The 22276-nt window shown below is 38.4% G+C and overlaps 1 protein-coding gene across 4 annotated transcripts in view; it reads right to left on the minus strand.

Moving 5' to 3' along the window:
* The window catches only part of LOC112453169, a 331828-nt gene that overhangs the window by 48271 nt on the left and 261281 nt on the right, over window positions 1-22276 (minus strand). For 2 of the 4 annotated variants that reach the window (XM_025013756.1, XM_025013758.1), the window contains exons 5-6: window positions 9472-9599; window positions 61-975 (exon numbers count right to left, since the gene is read on the minus strand). In XM_025013756.1, coding sequence (XP_024869524.1) covers window positions 61-975; window positions 9472-9599 — 1043 coding nt within the window. The remainder of the gene's footprint in view (window positions 1-60; window positions 976-9471; window positions 9600-22276) is intronic. The other 2 variants (XM_025013759.1, XM_025013760.1) reach the window with 2 other exon arrangements.

The raw sequence follows: 22276 nt of genomic DNA on the forward strand, positions 1-22276 counted from the left end.
CACGTCCTTTGGCTTCGCAAAATGAGGTCCCTTGTACGTGCCGGTGGGCCCGGTACGAACCTTGGTCGACGAACTCTTCGCGGAGATCGAAGAACCGATCGACGGGCGGCGCGGCTGGCCTGATTTCGAGGTCATCGAGGTCGTCGTCGGCGCGGTCGAAGATCGCGCGGTGCTCGTAGGTGGGCCTGGGCGCAAACTTCCTCGGGGCCGGCAGCCGGGGCAGTTCGGCATGGCCGGGCCCGTGGGCCCCCAACGGCTCGTCCAACACGGTAGGCGTGGGACGAGCAGTCGCCGGCGCATACGAGCCCGCCGACGACGACGACAGTGTCGCGACGACGGACGGCGGTGCGGGTAGTGCGGGGTGCTGACGGTGATGGTGCTGGTGCTGTTGGTGGTGATGGTGCCGATGCTGGTGCGGGTGCGCGTCATGCTCGCTTTGGGGCTGCAGGTGCACTGTGCCGGAGGCGCGATCATGCTTGGACAACGACGACGAAGAAGAAGAAGACGAAGAAGAAGAAGAAGAGGAAGAAGAAGAAGAAGAGGAGGAGAAGGAAGAAGAAGAAGAAGATCCATCCGTCGACCGATCCGGATGATCAACGCCTGGACGCGAGGTCGCCGCGCGATCCTCGAACCGATTCATATCGGTCTCGTACCGGTCCGAATCGGTCCGAGGGTCGTACGCCTCGACTACGAGGACGGCTGGCCGGCCGGGCAGCTCCGGCGCTTCCTGGTGATGATGTCGATCGCCGTGACGGTGGTGGTGTTGATAGTAGCGATCTCCGGGCTCCCGTATGTCGTACGTGCTGTCGGGATCGTAGTACGGTGGGGTGCGCGCGGTCCCGGGGAACAGAAAATAGGGGTACATACTGGTCGGCGGCAACCAGATCTCCTGGTAGTTCTCCTGCTGCGGGTCGAACGGGTACAGGGCCGAATCCGTGCCCGACAGATCTACGGAGGTGGAGGAGGGCAGGACCTCTGTAACACAGAAGCAGAGCCGCGGACGAGAACAGGGTGAGTGAGGGTGCGCGTTCGCCATCTCGGTTTGCGCAACGTGCGAGGTCTGCGTGCTGTTGTTGTGGGGTAAAGTGTCGTGATGGTGATAGTGATGATAGTGGTAGTGGTGGTAGTTGCGGTGCACGGGCGTTAACGGGGGATAAATCGCAGAGAGGAGACTTCGGCTCGATATCGCTGGGAGATAATATACCAGCTTCTGTCTGTCCAGATAAATAATCGCATGGATATCGAGTATTATCGATGTTCCGAGACGTTGAACACGAGGATGAATGAGCGTAATTGTAGACGCAACGTTCCATGTTATGAAACTAATTTAGAATGGTTAGAATTAATCAATGTACTCGTGGTTTCTTGACATTTTTATCAAAATCAGAGTTTTTTCGGGGAAACGACAGAAACAATATAAATTAAGTAGAAATGGATAATATTATGTATGAATTCAAACATATTTGAACTAATTGTTTAACAAACAAATATAAATTAATATTGCATATTGAAATCGAGTATTTAATTCCGATCATCGTCTAACGAAGAATTTAAAATTCTACTAACAATGAGATATTAATATCTCTTTTCGAAAAGAGTCACATTTCCATGTGTTAAAAATATATTATCGTATAAGATGTATTTATTACATTTTCTGGTCAGCGAATTCTCTCTTAAGAAAAAGAATTCTTAGATGCTAAAACTATTCTCGGCGATTCCAATATTTTTATCATTAATAAATAGAGACCACAAAAATTTCTTTATTTAGAGTATATTACTAATTGCCATACGTAAATATCTCAAGATTTTTATTTAAAAAAAGAATTTAAAAAAAAGTTCATAAATAAGATATGAAAAAACTAAAACGTCTTTATTTTATCGTTCTATATTTGAGAATTGATGCACATAAATATGTCAATATATATGAGATAATGGTACTATTATATATCAAAATTTTATTATCATTTATTTTCAATGTCTATTTAAATCATTGATATAAGATCGTTGGAAAAATTGCTTTCGACAAACACAAATATAATCAAAAATCAAGAAATAATTTAAGAGAAAATAATACTATTCGTGATTTAATTGAAACTAGGTCAAATTTATTATCACTGTCAATTATCACAAATTTACTTTATAAAAATGCACTTTTTATTTATACTCTCATACTATATTTTTAACAAATTAATTCAGTTAAAAAAATATTATTTTAAATTGCATAATTATAGTTAATCGTGAGTTACTTTAAGCGCGTTATTAACGAGCAGAAATATCTTCCTGAATGTCCACACGGCGATGTCGGCGTTTTCTCGTTTGTCAGGAGTGATGGTGCGACGCGAAATAAAAAGCTAGCAAGAAGACGAAGTTAAATGAACTGGCAGATAATCGAAATCGACAGGCGACCTGGCGTCTCTTCCCGGGGAGGATTTTCGGACTCCTTCGAGAATACTCGTGAGACTTGAAGCTCCGTCCGGAGAGTCGAGGGATCCTCGTATTGAGCGTTACTGCACGCGAGAAATTATCCCGAAGCGATGCGCCGCGCTCGCCGAGCGTGATTTCGTTCTTAAGAGATTTTGGGATTCCCGAGAGATTCGTCGCAAGAGACGCAAGAGACCGCGGGACGTTAACTAAGAGGGTTAACTCTTGGCTGGTTCTGCGTCAATCGTTCGTAAGCGAAATGGAAAGCCGAATAAATTACTGCGCGTCTATTTTTTCTCGGTTTTAATTGCGCGCTTTTCTTTCAGCTGTCACGTCACATTCTTTATTCCGTTGTCAAATCCTTTAATTGCAAGTTTAATAAAGAAAGAGAGTATACATATCTTATTTATTTCATTGAACATCTGATAATTAATAAGAATCAAATGTACTGTCGGAATTAAATACTCGCGACTTATAATTTTTATCTTTAAGAAAAAATATATTTAGGTAGTAAGGCAACTTGAATACTTCCAAGTATAGTTCCCTACTACGCTTACTGCTGGACTTACCTAAAGCTGGACTTAATCAACAAATCGTTTCTTTCAATCAAATTTTATTGATATCGTCGATCATCAACTTGTCCTATCTGTTTAAATATTTAATTTGCTGTCGAAATCAACTCTGATAGCCATACGACATTTTCCGATAAATCGTTCGGCGAGACGTTGAGGAACGAAGGAGAGTATAGTGAGTCGAGTATAGAGAGTAGACAGAGTCGTAGTAGGCGTTACACACACTAACAGGCTACACACCTCAGAGAGAAAACAAGCCGTAAGTTATAGACATGCGGGTGCCGATTCGTCGATTCCCTAGTATACGGATTCACGGGCATGCAGAAATACGACATGCGGTGCACAATTCCTGGTTGCCGCAACTCCACCCCGCAGGATCGGCTCCGGGAGTAGAGCGGCTCATCGCCGCCACCTTGGACTCGCGCTTCATCCGTCAAGCGTGCGCGTTTCATATTTCACGGTGCAAGCAATCTCAGCCGATCTCGCGACGTCGATTCGTCGCGGTGGATTTATGGCGACAAAGGAAAATTGCGGGGGTGTCGAACGCGAAGCGATCGAATCCTGTCAGACGTTCTATCGCGCGATTCCAACGCGGTACAAGAGGGGATTGATACGGCACACGAGTCGGCGCGGCGATCAGATCGACAAAATTGGAAAAGATTCTCAACAACGTGGAGAGTCTAAATGATAAACGAATGAATATGATACACATTTGATCGAACCATAAATGTGCGCTCGATCTAGTTCCGATTATTCACAGGTCGCGGAGGAAAGGAAATAATTAAAAGATCCAAAGATATATCCTGTTATGTTTGCAGCGCAGCCGTTAATATTTAAATAGCAAGGTCTAACTAAGAATATCGTACAACCGTGAATATAACGGCGCAGCCGATATATTCCCGCGAGATCGTTTCGTCTCGATAGCGATTCTCCATCTCGTCGATTTATCTCGTGGGCGTTTGTCGAATGGGGCGCGCGCGAGCGGTCGCGCGCGGCGCGTCGAAATATTCATGACGTATATATATATATATATATATGTATATATATGATATGTATATATATGTATATATATATATATATATATGTGTACGCGCGAGATCGCAGACGAATGAAGCGAGAGAGACACTCGGGGGATAGTCTCCGAGGAACGGCGGCGGCGGCGAGGATATTGGTCTCGAAACGCGAATCCTCCGGGGGGCAGAGTGCGTCCTCATAGGGGGTGCCGAGGTGCGCTTTCACGTGCAGACATTTCTCTCTCGTGCGTTCCGGGATTTCGAGGGATCGATCCCTCGCGTTTCCTCGGGCCTCTCCCTCCATTTGGAACGGACGTCTCTTCCTCTCTCATGGAACCGGACCGGCGGAGGAGGAGGACCCTCCACGCCGAACCCCTTCAAGTATACCCCCGATCGAACGTTTCGAGACGTTCGATTCTGAGTATCATGCGCTCCGCTATTTCTCCGGCGTGCCTTCTTAACTTCGGATGAGTAACGTGAGATGCGACAAACCTGACCCAGGATAGTTAGGAGCTTCGATGACATTTAAAAAGAGAGATATGACAGAGATATTACAATTTTTAGCACCTTTATTTTGTAGATTTTCGTACTTTCATACACCGTGGCGAAAAATTATCGTAGCTCCTAAATATCGGCTATGAGACACCTCACGTTGTTCAAGATATTGCACTTTCGAAATGTTATTCACCCAGAAAGTGCGACGATATAGGGGTCACGGAGATTTCTTTTTTTTTGTGTACGAGAGGGCAGTTTGATTTTTATAACAAGCAAGATTGTTATAATAATAATAAATACTTAAAGATTTTGCGCTGTTTTTAAACAACTAGCTGTTGTGTTGTGATGTAGATACTTGCAATTGTAATCTACTTGATGTTAATTTGTTTTGTTGAGGTTGGATCTTGAATCTTTATATATGTATTACAATAGAATTTATCGCAATTATATATACTAGTTTAAATTAATAACTTTTAGAAGAGTATAAGTAAAAAACTGAAATAATATTCAAGTCATATTACAATTAAGATGTACCAAACAATAATGACAATTGCTTCTCGTTCGATATGTAACTAATAATAGTACGGTATTAAATAGCAATTAAGTGCTATCATGACTCGCCATCTATAATATTATTCAGATAATCAATAACTAATAAACCGCGACAATAGTGAGAGAACTTTATGTCTATCAACTAGATATGGTCTTTCTAATCAATTTACAATTTGCAATAATAAAAATGTAATCGAACGATCAACATGTACACGATTAAGCGTAATGATAGGACGTCTGAGATATTTCCCACATGTCGGAGATTCCATCATTTGTAACGGCAAGAAGTAATTTAATACGACTGCGGAGTAGTTCGAGCGCGTTTATATAAATTTCGTGTTCAAGGACGGCATTCCTCCTCCTTTCTCTCGCCCTTCTTTCTCCTTCATTGCTATTCATACACCTACCGTCTGGTTGTTCGATATCCTGGGGAAAAAAAGAACGGAGGATGGCGAAGGGTCGGCCCATTTAAAGTCGCGCTTCCAATCTCAATTCAAGATCCAGATCTACATATCGGACGAATCGTTTGGTATATTACGCGTTTCGAACGTCTCATTTTTATGTTCAAACTTGCGTGAGACAGTATTGACAGTAATGTCAAAAGTATCGCATCGATTTCAAAGGTATTTAAAATTTTTTAAAGGTGAAAAAGTCTTTAAAAATGTGTAGTTGTATTATATAAAAATATTGCTCAATGAATAATCGTATATAATTTAATTGTCTAAATATTTTTGCACATTTTAAAATAATTAATAGTAATTAATTGAAAAAGTGGTAAAATCTTTGACAGCAAGTAATTAAACTTCATACAAAAGGTAAATAATGTCCAATTTCAGTTTAGAATTCTATTTGTCGACTCGCGAAAGTTTCAAAGCATTATTAAACAAATTCTTTTTTATGAAGTAATATATCGTCAAGTTATACCGTATTTGACTCATTTGGTCACAGATCACTTAAAAAGCAATTTTTCAAGCATTTTCATTAAACGTTTGACCCGACCTCGATACCGGTTTAGATACTAAATTGTATTAGTTTGTAGTTGTTGGCTAAGTATGTCATCGACATACCGTACAGCATTTAAAATTAATTTGAAATTGTAGCAAAGGCACGCAGAATTTCTTTGTTTCGCGAGGTCGAAGTAGTTTTTTTTCTGCGTCGAGAGCAGCTAAACTGAATTGTTTGTACAATTATGTCTGTATAGCGTTGGATGTTAATTACGTTATAACATTGTTACCGTAATGATTAATTGTTCGTTTATGTTTCCGCGCTGAAAACTGCTCTCGTCCAGTCACGCATTCCACAACTGTTAATGCTATATCGTCGAGTGTGTATGTCGCGTTCATCGCTCGCACTATGCATCGCTGTTGGCGCGATTCATTCGTCAAACGCAACGCAAGAGACAACATTTGTCACACATGCGTGTGATGCGTGTAAAGATACTTACGTTTCACGTGCGTGCGTTGCACGCTTTGAGTTTTTTGTTGTCTTATTAAATTACAATTGCGAGGCACGGGCAGAAGCGTTATCGATCCTGGATGTACAGTTGGATGTTCAATAATCAAGCAAAGTATAAATTAAAATAAATTGGGGTAAAAAGTGAACTAAATAAATAAATTTAAGTGATTACCCAGTTTAAATATATAATGATTAATTTTTACAACAAATTTGTATATTGAGTTTTGTTAGTATTGTAAATGATTTAAAATACAATTTAAATACGCCAAGCATTCTATTATTATTATTATTATTATTATTATTATATAAAATAAATAGTTTGTTCCTCGCCAATATTCAATAACAAAAGAAGTATTTATTTCGACAACCTTTGACAAATGTAATTAAAAATAAACGTCACGTTTATAAAGGTTGTCGAAATAAATACTTCTTTTGTTATTCTATTATTACTTTTGTAAAAATAATTAACAGGGCATAGTTTTAAATGATGGAAAAAAATTGATCTATATTAAAACATATTGGAATAGTGAAACATAATTTCGATTAAAGTTATATTTCTATATTAAAAAAAATTTTGTTCCTGAAATTGCTGCGGTATAATACATCTCTAACGCATTATCTGCTTCTCAAAGTTAGGATTCATTGTTATCTTCGTTTTAATGCTTGCATCTCCCTCTTTAGTTAATTACGAAGAAAGCTTATCCGAGGGTGAGGATAACGTTCTCCGACGAGCCTTGAACACTGCGGTATCGCTTAAAAGTAATTGCCCCGTCGAGCAGCATTCTACCTCGCTCGCAACTTTGATGCCAGGGAAAAAAATGAGAGAGTAACAGGAAGTGGCTTCAGTTTAGTGTACGTCAGTTCTCAGCTGGAAGTCCGCTTTAAACGCGAGACTGATGTTACAATGAGCTCTTCTCGTTTATGCACTTTGTTGATAACAAATTTCGCACTTTGTTGCAAGAATTTGAGAGCGCCGTCGATTATGCATATATTATAAACGCAATTATCGTCAGAATTATTAATAAATTTATTCATCCATTTAGAAATTACTTTTTATATCTTATTCGTAATATTTTAATGTATTAGGTGTACAAATAAGTCTCCGCCGTTTTACAATAAATGGCCCCACCAGGAGGTTATGGTTGAAATTGTCAGATGTAAAGTGTTATATCGTAAGGTTGGACATCTGGCAACACCATAAACTTGACATAGTATCAGACTGTATCGGCATCACATAATTCTTTTCGTGCGAAAATGTCGAATTTTGAGCCGAATAAGCGTCATTTGCGGGAACTTTTGATTTATTTCTTTAATTTGAAGAAATCTGCAGCTGAGGCGCATCGATTGCTTGTAGAAGCATATGATGAGGCTGCTTTAAGTGAGAGAAGTTGTCGTGAGTGGTTTCAAAAGTTTAAGAACGGTGATTTTGACGTCGAGGACAAAGAACGTAGCGGAAGGCCGAAAGTGTACGAAGACACGGAATTGGAAGCATTATTGGAGGAAGATTCGTGCCAAACGCAAAAAGAACTTGCACTTACATTAGGAGTGACTCAACAAGCCATTTCAACAACGATAGACACGATAAAGTGATTTTGCAGCATGACAATGCTCGACCCCATGTCGCAAAGCCCGTCAAAACATATTGGAAACGTTGAAATGGGAAGTTCTACCCCCCCGCTGTATTCACCAGACATTGCTCCCTCTAATTACCATTTATTTCGATCGATGGCGCACGGCCTGTCTGAGCAGCACTTCACATTATATGAGGATATCAAAAATTGGGTCGATTTGTGGCAGCCTCAAAGGATGAAGCGTTCTTCCGACGCGGTATCCATATACTGCCAGAAAGATGGGAAAAAGTAGTGGCTAGCGATGGACAATACTTTGATTGAAACATAAGGTACCGTTCTTTCACAATAAATGCCCAATTTTTGATAAAAAACGGCGGAAACTTATTTGTACTCCTAATATATCTGCATGTGATATTTTTTATTGTTCTTTTCTCGTGAGATACGGAAGTTATAAATGATTCTTACACATTAAATAAATCTTTTAAATCTAATAGAATAAGACTTTTATCGAGTTATATATAGGATATTATATTTGCAACGTACGTCAATAATATTGCTATGTGTAACATTTTATTTTTAGTATGTTTATATTTTATATATACGTGAAAAATAAGAAATATTACGTATATCTAAATTAAATAAAATTTTTTGGAATAAAAATGAAAAATTTAATTCGACATTGTAAGATGCAGTTAATTTTTCTTAAATAAAATCTCAACATTGTAAGATTGCACGTGGCGATGATTGACCACCTATCACTGTAGTCCAGGATCGATGCAAACACTTCGATGCACACATCGACAGAAAGAAATCAAATAGGAATTCTGTACAAGATACACACAGACAGACACGCAAGGATAAACCCCGTAAACTCAATGTAGATACGATAGAAAAAACTTTTTATATATATCCAAAATTACTTCACAACATCGACAATCGCCTTTCACAAGGTGCTAATATAATTGTACTTGTTCATTCATGTCACAACATTGTATTTCGAATTCCAATTCATGATAAAATTTATCAAACGATATTACTTCGTACACGTAGTTACGCATCGCGTGATGTGCATTTAAGCATATCACGTTAATAGAATGGAATTTGACAAACTTTCATTAAATTTGCAAAGATTTTTATACCATTAACTAAACTAATAATAAATTTGCTTTTGCGATGGCATAGTTTGTGTACAATTAGCAGAATGTATCCAATAATAAATTAAATCTTTACTTTTCACGATTAAATAGTGCTATTACGATTATGTCGTTCGTTGACAGGACACATAAATTTAATATTCAATAAGTAATTACATGTACGACGGGAGTATATATGAATACATGGATAGAGAGAGAGAAAGAGTAAACTGTACAAATCGCGTATAGTTGGACTCACCAACGCAGGGATTGTGGTTCACCGTCGAGAAGATCTTGTCGCATCGCCGCTTAATATGATTATTCGGACATATGCAGCCGAACATTGGCGATAGTCGCAGTTGCGTCCAGGAATCATGACAAGCATCCCTAAAACAGTAAATAGAGAACGTGGTTAAATATATATAAGAATTACTCATTATGTGAAAAATATGCGTCTTACATTTTAGAAAATATATGAAAAATAGTGAAAAAAATATAAAAATAAATGTCACACAAAATAGTGAACGAAATAATAATATAATAATAAGAAACCGCATTAAGTTATTAACTTCATGAAGATTGTTGGCTATATAATTGCAAGATACGGAATCACGTTAATAACAGGCCACTGTGGTGCATTGTAATCGTGAGAGCCACCGCTTTATAAATATTATTAATTAATCGCGATGAATTCCCGTTTCGCCTTGGGCCGCGTAAATCCCTCGCAGGAAGGATTAATGACTGGCCATCAAATATCGGCGTTTTGCCAAGTATATATCGACCTACATCTGGTCCCCAATAGCCGTTAATAAATATTAAAATACGCAAGCTCCAATATTCATCGAGCTACCGTATATACCATCGATATTTCGCTATATTTTTGCACATGTCTGTGTTCCAATAATTCGCGATAATTGCAAGACATTATCGATGCAATACATATCGGAATTTCAAAACGCGCATAATTAGCGACTGCTGTCTTCGTTGTATATATTGTATATTATAAAATAGCGTGTAGAAGCAATGGCGGAGTCTTTTATAAGTCCCGGCAAGTTTATTTAATAATGACACAATAATATAGTATATAACCGAGCCGTAAATAATTAAATTTTTGTAATAACTCGGAAAATTATAAAACAAGCTATACAATTTCCGATTGAGTTTGTGGAAACTCGATATCACTACTAAAATTACGATAAAATTAATGTAATAAGGGATAAGAATAACTCGGCGAGGAAGTACTAAAATTGCTGCATAAAAGTATGTAATATTTACGTAATAACAGTATAGTGTCTTATTTTCTTGCAAAGTTTATCCATAAAATGTTATTAATAAGATATGGTTACATGTATGAAATAGCTCATTTAAAATTTAGCTGAAAATAATTACTAATATCTTCTTTTAACTGTTACCAATATACATATATTATACAATTATATCATATCCAATTATAATAATAAGTAGTAAAGCAATTAACGGATTGTTATATATATGTACAAAAAAAGAGAATTTTTAAAACTAAAGTACACTTCTGCTTATTTTCTTCTTATCTTATCGGTTTAATTTACGAGCATGCACTCTACAGATTATAGACATATCAAAAAACTTCGATCGTCAAAGCTATAAATCGTAGCTTTTTTTTCCTTCTTGTCGTGGAAGTTTCGTTAGCTTTGCAGGAGTCAATTGCGCGGGTTACACCACGCCTCATATCTGACGCGAGAACCCCGATCGGGAACTGAAACGTACTCAACTCCTTCCACCCTTTTCCCAGACGAAAATAACGTAGAAACTTTACGCGAATCCAGACCAATTGACTTTCGAACTTACACGAGAACGCTTAACGGACCTTTCCCGCACACCGACAATCCGCCACGAAGTAACAGCTCGATGCCAGTTCGATGCACTCGGTGATGCACTGAGCGATTCAAGTTACTTCGCTAATGATAAGGGATCACATTAGATCGTTTTATAACATTAAAAAAGAAAGAATACCGCGAATAAAAAAAATAATTTTTAAACATATCTTGAAATAATTGAACGTTTGAAATATTCGAGAGAAGTATATTTATAAGCTAATATAGGCAAGCATAATTAATGTAATATAGCAGAAATAAATTTAAAATTAATAATAATAAAAATAATAATAATAACAGCGATCGATACAATTAATTTATTTCTTAGCTTTTTTAAATGTACGTCTTCTTACGCGTCTAATACATAGATCGAATCTGCATCGAACACATAAATTTTCCTTATGAAACCAATATGGTACTGGTCACTCTTTCAGTAAGAGAAAAAAATATCTGGATGAGCGCAAAGGAAGTGTAATGGGTAAAGGGAAATTCGACATGGAGACTCTCGAGTTCAAAATTATTTGGGTTAATGGCACACACGCTACGGTGAATCTTGCTCGTCGAATTAAGGGTCAAAGGAGGCAAAAGCGAGCGGATGGCAAAGCTGGAACTGAAGGGACGGGGATAAGGGCGGGAGGCTAGAGGCGGAAGATGCATCAAAGGGTGCAAAGGTTCACGTAAGAACGAGAGAACGCAAGTCACGTTTCATTTCGCATCCTGTGATTTTGTTTGACTTCTCTTTCTTTCTGTATGGGACAATGTTGTCGCCAAATATTTTTATTGTTTTATCGTAAAGCCCTAAAAGATTTATCGTTATCTTTGTAGAAATCAAGTTTAATTAATTTTAAAAGCGGGGATAAACATTTTTACATCGTAAATGACATAAAAATATAAAGTATTAAATATTATTTATTTATTTATTTTATTATATTATTTTTGCACTCAGAGATTTAATTCGTAGTTATATTTACATATTATATTATTTAGCTACATAATATGTTAAAAATACGGGTATTACATGTTTAATAAAATAATCTGCAAAATACTTTCGATTGCCTCGATTTCTCTTTATTTCGCAATAATACATTTTCACAGTTTTCTTCGTGCTACCTACATCGTTATATTCTGTCACCATTACATCTGATCGCTTTGCTACTATTGGATTCATGTGGCAGCTGTGAGTTTCGCGCGGCAACCACGCAAAGTTGCAGCGAATTTTGCGACTCAGTGGTCCGCGCGTTTACGCCATTGCATTGGCGCAAATAAATCGCGTCACAGCGGTATGAATGCGCATAACCGGTTAGCTAAAATAAGAAATAACGGAGTGGAGATTCATGTGATCCTCATATACCGAAATCTTCGCGACCCATGCAAGGATCCGTCGGTTCTGCATCTTATATCCGATCGAGAGGCGGCATATTCGTTTCCACCCCATTGAGACCGAAGAAACTGTTTCGAAGAAAGTTCGTTTCCTGAACAATTCGTTCTTTAAAGTACATAAAACCGCTTCTTTGGAACTTTCCCTCAATTACAAAGTTTTCGAAATTTGATCAAGAAATCCCTTACAGAACATTGATTTTCGAAGTGTCAGATCGATATGAAGATAAGAGTTAAAAAAGAAGTAAAAAGAAATTACTTCAGAATAAAACCTTAAAGTATAATTTGTAACATGTCGTTATTAAAATTTTTATAAGAATTAAATAAACAAATATTTTTTTAAATTAAATAGCGTTAAATAAACAGATAATGTAGCTATCATGTAAATATCATAATTATTGTTAAACGCTACTAAAGAAAAATGCAATAAGCAGAATGTATTTTTCTAATTAATTATACATATTAAATATTAACCCAATATAACAAGCTAATAACACTTATATTACTTTAATATAACGCTGATTATTTAACTTGGATATTCAAAATAACTATTGCGTTAGGGCTTCGCGAGGCGTAAAATCGAGCTCCGGTCAAGTCGGATAAGACTGATCGTGGGATTTCCGCGGAAGATCGATAGTGAAACGAAGTGGTACAGACGCAAATTAGTCAGCCGTTTCTGCGAAGGAAATCGTGACAGCTCGAAACATAGTAGTTTCTACGACTAGAAGTGTCAACGACAGAAACTCGAGATGTTGTTTCCTAATGTTCAGCCGATCGGTGATTCTGATTCGAAGGTAAACCATAATCCTCCGTACGAGTCCGCTGTTAGAATATGGCTCCAGAATAGATGGAAGATTTGTCAAAATAAAAGAAGTTAAATATTGCTACAAATTGTGCCACGATACAGTCGATATTATCGACTGACATAAGCAGCACTGGAGAAAGATATTTTATACAAAAAGCAGCATCATAAATTCTATTTATCTTTATGTATTATCAGATAACTATTTTATTAATATTCGAAATAAGATTAAGAAGACATACTTTCTTGAAATAAAAGAACGAATAAAGTTTTTCTTCTAAAACTAAACATTTTTCTACACTTTTTAATCTTTTTTGAATATTAATAAAATAATTATCTGATAATATGTATATCAAGATAAATAGAATTTATGATGCTCCTTTTTGTATAAAATATTCTTTCTCTAGTGCTGCTATATGTATATGTATAATTTGTAAAATTACATTTTTCTTGTTCGTGTGAGAAATTGGAATTCCTGAAAGGAGATTAACGAAATGGATTTTATTATATAAAATCTAGGCGGATATTGTGCAAATCGTGTGAAAAGCACGACTTAAATTCAATAAGCGCGCGGTGTGTCCTGAAATATTAGCGCGATGTTTAATATTCGGTGTGAGTAGGGAAAGGTCAAAATTCGTATAACATCGCTGCATTGGGCCAGAAGAGTTATTGCAATTTTCGTAATTTGTTCACGATATAAAATGCAAAATTAATTCTTGCAGAGATATTGCTGGCTGTTTAATTATCCATTGACAATCGATTCTTTGCGGAAAAAAATGACTGGTTATCGGAAAACTTTAATGAGAAACTATTCGTAAGTGTCTATTTTCTCTAGTATTATACATAATTCTGTACTTAGAGGTAAAGGATTGTATCTCCATTACTATAAATTTAGAAAAAACGAGGTTCAAAGTTTTAAATAAAAAAATGGCGTAGTTATTTAGATATAAAATAAAGGAATCAATTTAATTTATTAAGTTTTTAATTAAGTAATTTAACATATTTAGCGGTACAACACTGCCAATAACATGCTGTACCTCCAAAATTAAGGCACTATATAAACATTTTTAATACAACTTTTTCTAAACATTGTATCTTAGGAACTATAGTAATGATAGACATAAGACCTTTTACTATTATACGATTTAAGTTTCTGGTAGGTATATATATATTGAAAAATGTATTAACTCCATTTTGACAAAAACTGAAAATTCGTTTCTTTACCTCTAAGGTATAACAGAATTATATAACTATATCTATCGCATCCTATTCTTTTTTATACATATACTTTATAAAGTACTTTTTATGTACTACCAATCTCATATGTATATAAAAACGAGTCGTTTTTATAGAGGGAACGTTTTGACGAGAATGGAACAGGTTTCCTCGAAAGTTTGATAGCGATTCGCGATGAAACGGTCGTGTTATCGCAGATGAATTACAGCGAGGGTCCCATATGCGACGCCATAGAGACCCATTCTGCGGCAGCCCGGGCACGAGCGAACTCACTCCACTTTTCCACACGGAGTCTGACGGGTTTTCCGACGAATGCGGCCGCCTGAACATCGACAAAAGTTATGCATAACCGGCATCAAAAAGCTACTGAATAATACATGCGCCTATCGAGTCTCGCGCGAATGATTAACGATGCGAGGTCCGAAAAGTCGAACCACTTTTCTTTTTTGCTCGCGTCTATTCCCTCCCTTTTTCCTCGTCTTCTTGACTTCTTCGAATGTTCTCTCCGAATATAAAATTATGAAATGTACGATGTACCTATTTAAATGTATCGTAATACCTGTTCTGCGCGAGACAAGTCTCCATAATTTGTCTCTGCATAAAAACATGTTACACATAATTAATTGTAGACATCGATTGACAAAGAACTAATATTCTCTCTCTTGTTAGTCTCCGTTTTTATCGATGTAATCAAAATTACGCAGGCCGCGTTTTCCGCGTCATCTTTAACATTTATCACTCACTAAAATGTTGATCGATGTCGGGCGTTTTAGCTTGCGGCTGTCGCAGATCATCTCTCGACGTGTATAAGATCATAGTCGCGACGATGGAAACTGGCGACCAACAGCTTGGTTAAGGGTTGTTTGACAGCGGGTATGAAGCCCGACTCGGGACAACCCTTACACCTATCACGTGACGATACGGCCTCATTAAAATTCATAAGGCGACTCGCCAGTTCCCGCTTTAACGCCCCACGTCGTACGGAGCGCGCATTATACATTTATAGATGCCCTCGTGTATGTACGGAGTGTGTGCTGGCTTTCCGCAGTATCTACTTATACACAGATGTTCGACGACTCGATATATACATAAGAAAACGCCTTTCATATATCTTTCATTAAATTGAATTTGCCTTTTTTTCCCTATTTAGCCTTATCTTCATAATTTTGACTAATTCTAAGGTGAAAATGTAACTCATCATCAATATAATAAAAATATTTTCCTAAATTTAAATTGTCAAAGAGATAAATTATAAAATGTTAATAACGTTTTAGTGTATAAAGTGAATATTAAAACTTGATCAAGAAACGGCATCCCGTAAAGTACGATGTCAGTTAGCGCTAAGTAGGTATTTATTAAATCTTTGTTTCTCTGCCTGCCGGCTGCTTTCTCGGAGAGATCTTAGATAATGAAAAATGTCTGCGCGTATGTACATAATTACTATGAGTCGCGTCAGAAAGCTAACGAAAACTATATTTACCTTTATTTCTATTTCCCCCATTTTCTCTCAACGCAGTGAGAGATTGTCTCCTTTTTCCCCCTTCGCTATTCTCTCCGAACCACTTTTACTCGCTCCTTTACTTTCTTTTTCTTCACTTCCCTCGGAAAGTTACGCCAGGCAAAGTCGGCGAGCCCGAAGTTTCGCGCTGGAAACTCGCAGTTGCAACTGCATTCTCCAATTGTGAGCATTGAGCGGGCGCACATACGGGAAAAGTTCGCAATTAGCGCTAATTACGCTCGAATGGTCGACAATTAATTCGCGCAATCTGCTCCTCAATCTCGGTCACGGTTACCAGGTTTTGCGAAATAGAGCAACGGCGCAGTTGCATTTCACTTGACTGATGACGTAGGGCAAAAAATATCAAGCGATAATTTAACGCCTTTTGAATCATTTAGCTAAAATTACACGGTTGATTAGTCAAAGCTAAAACGTGATCATTCGTATATTAATTATCCTTTCTTCTTTTGCTAATTGCATACAAATTAGACATTCTACCACGTAAATTCTGCAACGTTAAATATTATCTTCCCTAACATTAATATTACATATATATTATTTATTTATCTATATTTATATCACCAAAATTTGATTTCTTCCAAATACAAGAAATATTGTAAAAACGTAAATAATAAAATAAAATGTGTTCTAAATACATTTGATGGACACACTATATCATTTAATTTGTATTTCAACGTATCAATATTACGCCATTTAATTTCTGTTTATTATTATTACGCATTATATATACATTTTTATTCAGGATACGTAAATAGAAGTTGTATTGCATTGCCTGCAACTCTCATCAGTATAGTTAATTTTCTATTTTTCCAAATGCACGGCCATTGTGTATGATTTTCTTCGCAAATATTTGTACGTTTCAGCAACAGAACGCTTAATGTTCTTCGCTTAATGTTCTTCTCAATCAGCGAATATACGCTTTGCATTCTAAAGCGCTCCGGGATTGCATTTTGCGAATATGAAATCGTATTTCACGCCGCGCCGGGCGAACATACGAAGGCAACGGTATTCGCGATGAAGGCAACGCTACATTACTCTTTATTCATATCCTGAGAAAGTTGCAATAACTTCAGCATCGTGCGATAAATGAGAAGTTTTATCGAAGTTCCGCCGCGCCGCACTTGCCGCGGATTGCACGCGTCCGCGTACAGCCAAACTTTGATATTAACGCTAATTAAGGACGAGATTAATTTCGGTACAAGAACCGCTATCCGGTTGATAACTTGCAAAAAGACAAGTTTAGCCAAGCGGATTTAATTGCAAAGATAACTGCAGTGCTAAAAAGGTGCCTTTAAGATATACAACAATATTTTGTACCAAAAATCACGATATTATGAAAGTTATTCCAATTATCATTGATTAAACCACTCTATAATTGATTAAAACATTCATAAACAAAATATTATAATCGAATAACTATTCTTAACTTGTCGAGCTATTTCACACGGTTTCAATCTACTTTTGTCTAATTAACGTGCAATTTATTGAGATAATGATGGCGGGCGCAGGAATGCAAAGACAAACATGCGTCGCGCAATGCGCTCTGCGTTAATTGACTAATCGCGTATTTGCAATCGCTCTTGTGACCAATGGCAAGAGTCGTATCGTCGCTATCGCTCTCCTTCGCCCGGGACGTGTCGGAATTCGCGTTGAAACCATCGAAAATCCCATTACGGAACTACGGCCTTGTAATTATGGCGTGGCGGGTCGCATACGTGCCGCACGTACGTAGCATCCTGTTACGCGTTCGCACCCCCTCCCCTCCTGCCCCGTGTGCGCACACACACATACATACACCCGGGCATTCGTCACAGCTCGCGATGCAACGAGAAATTTAGTGCACGATAAGGTCGTTGCCGTCGAAAGAGCGCTCGCGAAATTATGGGGCCGATTTTTGGAGAGAGATAGCCGAGGAGTGGGAGCGGCGCTAAATTTGAAGCTTTACCACTCGCTTTGTGAAAAACGAGGGTCCTTCTGTGCTTCCCCGAATAAACGCGTGTCGGAATTTCGAGCTTTCCGAATGCGTCATTATTTATACGGCGGTGAGAGTTTTTTTTTTTTAAGTCTCCGGGGCACACATTTTAATGCACACACGTGCACGTATTTACTCGTCACGGCCAGGCTCGCAACACGGCCAGGAGATTCGTATCGCGATAACGTCGTTCATGCGCAAAACGCTTGGGAAATTACAACCGCGATTTTTGAAAAGAGATATCAGAACGACGGGAGTGTGTAAAATTCGAGGTTTTCGAAACTAATGTACGAAACTTTGTTGAAAAAAAAAAAAAATGATGTTTTTTCTCCCGCGGGACAGTCACCGCGACGTTTTTAGGAAATGCAATTTACGAGGCTTGCATTCAACGCTCGGGGACGGCGCGGGATATTCGGGATTCATCAGCGTAATGCGATCACAATGATTAAGGGCAGTGGAGTGGACGACGTTGGTAGCGAGAGAATGAACGAGCGAAAGAGAGAAATAGAGAGAGAAGAAGAAAGAGAGCGAGAGAGAGAGAGAGAGAGAGAGAGAGAGAGAGAGAGAGAGAGAGAGAAAGAGAGAGAGGCTGAAGAGGGGTTGAAATACACGGAAGAGCGGTGGCAGGTGGAAGAGAGACTTGTTCTCACCTGCATATTGTATGCCGTATGCTGCGAATTTACCGTACTGAATTACCACCGCTCTCCGCCCCGTGGTTACTTTCACGTTGCGCGCTCTCGTTTCTGCTGCCCTCCCCGCAAATCCTCCCCGCTCGCGCGCGGTTGTGTATGCCAGGCACGAGACTAACGCATAAATTAACACTTTGCCCTCTTCATTCCGCCAGACCCGGAAATTCTTCGGGGCGCCGGCTGCGCTCGAAATCCTGGGTGTAATTAACCTTCAAGTTAACTCCCGCGTATTGCGGTTACCGTTGTTATACTCGGAATCTCGCGAATTAGGGCAATTCTGGGGGCCTCCGCGAGCCGGGATATCGGCTTTCGATCGCCAGGGATCACCGCACGGGACTTCGCTCGCGCGAGAATCGAGCTGATGGATGGATGCTCGACTTAATTTCGCGCTCGTTCCCGTATGACCGCGTATTAAAAATAAATACGTTGAAAGGATACAGATACGGTCGATCTAATCCTGGAACATAATTAGGTTTCCTGTGGCAATGTACGCCGTTATAGTCAAGTAATCTTAGTATCTTCAATACTATTTTAGTACATCAATTATATGTTCTAGAATATAGAAGTACGTATAACAAAAGATTATAATATGATAAAAGTATAAATTATTTTAAGAAATATATTAAAAAGATATTTAATGTTCAAGATAATCACAAAATAATTAATATTACTTTGGTTATCTCTAAATCAGCTGTTTTTGAATAATAAAAACAATGTGATAATTGAAGAATGTCAAAGATATGACAACACATAGACTTTACAGATCTTTCGACTTGCTTCGGAGCTTAAGAAGAAGATACCGCGCACACATAATGTTTCTTTCAGCTATTTTAACCTTCACGTTTTGCCACGCTAGGACGCAATGATGCGTCCCGACGCGAGAGCGCGTAATTCTCGGTCGTGCACGGATATCAGGACGTGCGTAAAAAAGAGCGACGGAGAGAAGGAGCTGAACCGGAAAGAGGACCCGTGGGCGAGCAAGGCGCGCAGGGATGGCGCTTTCAACCGCATTGCAGAATTACCCGGCCAAGTTCCTGCTCGGAGAGGATAAAACAACCGCCAGCGGCTGGCTGGCCGACGCCGAAATTTATGACTCGCTTATATGCCGAAATGGAAAAGCGCATGGAAGTCAAGCTTACCCAACTTTGCGCTGCCGGCCGGATAGTATCGCTTGAGTTTATCGAAACTTCACGCGGCGATTGCGAATTACTGAGGTGGAATACATGACACATGGCCAACCTTTTATACCGCCATACGTGAATACCGTCATCCCAGTCTCTTAACATCTTGAATTCACTTTCAATGTTTGACTTTTTAACTGGATAAATAGGCTAGTTATCTATCTTTCATAAAACGACCGTGTGATGTATTTTTATAGACCCACCTCCTCCATAAACTGAATATCAATAAATATCATATTTATCTATTGAGCACTCGTAGCCCAAGAAAATTTTATTTTGGTGTTTACATCTCTTCTTTTTATCTCAGATCTTTAATTAATTGTTATAACTATACGCTGATAAGAAACGTTATGCTCGGCATATTGATCAGGCGGACGCTGATGTCTCTTTTCGTATTGCTAACAGATAGGGCGCAATTACGCGCGCCACGCGCAGGATGACGTCGACGTCAACAGCTTCATCGGCCCCGAAGAGAGGGAAGTTCGGCCTTTACCGAACAACACCGGTTATGCTTCTGGCTTTGATGGTCTGCTATGGGCATCTACGCTTGCCACCTACCCCTGGCCTTGTCTTCCTACTCTACCTTCCTTATTTCACGTGCAATTGTAAGTGCTACTCCTCCGCGCCAGGAATCGCGGCCACGTCCGCGCCAGTTTCTCGAGATGTAACTCCGTAGATCGTGACTGCGCGAATCCACCCGGGGGAGACATACGTTCGTCGCTACGCTATTTCCATTGAAACTACCTCGATGGGCGCAATGTCTTGTATTAAAGAGTCTGACATAGTGTCAAGAATGTAACGCGAAAACTTGCGAGGAAAGTTGTTTCGTTATTCTTTTAAGCATTTAAATAATAATGCTGATATTCTTAAACTCATTCGCAGATATTTGAATTTTTTTTACATATATTTTAATTCTCAAATTTTCAAAATTTTGTATTTAAAGATATTTTTAACGTTATTTCTGAATCTTTATATTCACATGTTATAAATGACAATAACGCAAGAATTCTCAATTAATAAGATGTACATGGCAAATAATGAAATTATTTAATTAACTGCCATTATCATAAAAGAGTATTTTAATCAATAACAATATCATATGTATTGACAATCCCTTATTAAAGCTAACGCACGCGAGAAAATTGGTGCAATGACACGAGAATTTCTCACAACTAATAACAATGGGATTATTTAATTAATTGCTATTATAATGAAAGATTATTTTAATTAATGACAATATTATATGAAATGACAATCCCGAAGCTAATGCACGCGAGAAAATAGTAATGACGAAAATTCTCAATTAATAAGATCACACAGCATATGCATGGTAAACAATGGATTATTTAATTAATTATATCATTATTATAAAAAAATTTTAATCAATGATAATATCATATGAACCGACAACCTCTGTCGTAGCTAATGCACGTGAGCAAACTGACGCAATAACGCGCAAGAATTTCCCCTATTAACAAGATCACAGTACGCGTAGTAAACAATGGGATTATTTAATTAATTATCATTATTACAAAAAATTATTTTAATGAATAACATTATCATATGAACTGACAACCCCTGTCAAAGCTAACGCATGTGAGAAAATTGGTGTCATGCGGTCGTATCACACTCACTGATTATGTGCGTTGAAACGCTCTCCTACTCGCTTTCCTATAGTTATTAAGCATGCCGCTGTTATATTATTATACGTCGATATAATACGTGTTTTACAACTGTAACGCATCTGAAAAGGCTGTGTACTTTGATGTCACGGTATCAGTACTAATATTACGTTTTCATCAAAGTTTACGTCAAAACCGCAGCGCGTATTTGTTCGGAGGATATAATCGAGATGTAATGCGCGATTCGCTCACACGCGATCGATCATATCCGCGTACCTCGCGGAACTTTATCCCGACTCTGCCCGTGGATCAATCTGATCCATCAACGAAAGATGAATCCGCCGCTCGTTGAACAACCTAAGATTCGCGTGCAGGAAGAAACGGTGAATAAATCAAATCGCAAATGCGTTTGACGTGTGGTCAGATTGCGAAGTTTTCCGCGGAATTGGCCGCAAGTCGAGCTCTATATCACCGAGACCGGGAAGATCGCGCGCGCTCGTTTCGCTACATTCCTGGATTGCATCGCGGGAATTGTCGGTGCGTCGTTTCTCCCGATTGATTGCGCTAACGCGAAAATTGTCACGGTATAAAACGATGTAACATTACAATGCGACAAATCAAGAAATTTTATTCCGATTGATTATATAGAGACGAGCCGAAATGATAAAGTAACTTGACATACGCTAGCTGACAATGCTTCAATTCATTGAGATTTTTTAATGCTTATTTAGTCATTATTCGAGTGTTAACTAATATAATAATTAAAAAGAGAGATTTTTGGATTTATTTGTTATACAGAAAGATATGCATATT

The sequence above is a fragment of the Temnothorax curvispinosus genome, unplaced genomic scaffold (genome assembly GCF_003070985.1).
Source record: "Temnothorax curvispinosus isolate PA1 unplaced genomic scaffold, ASM307098v1 QBEX01004104.1, whole genome shotgun sequence".
Taxonomy (NCBI): domain Eukaryota; kingdom Metazoa; phylum Arthropoda; class Insecta; order Hymenoptera; family Formicidae; genus Temnothorax; species Temnothorax curvispinosus.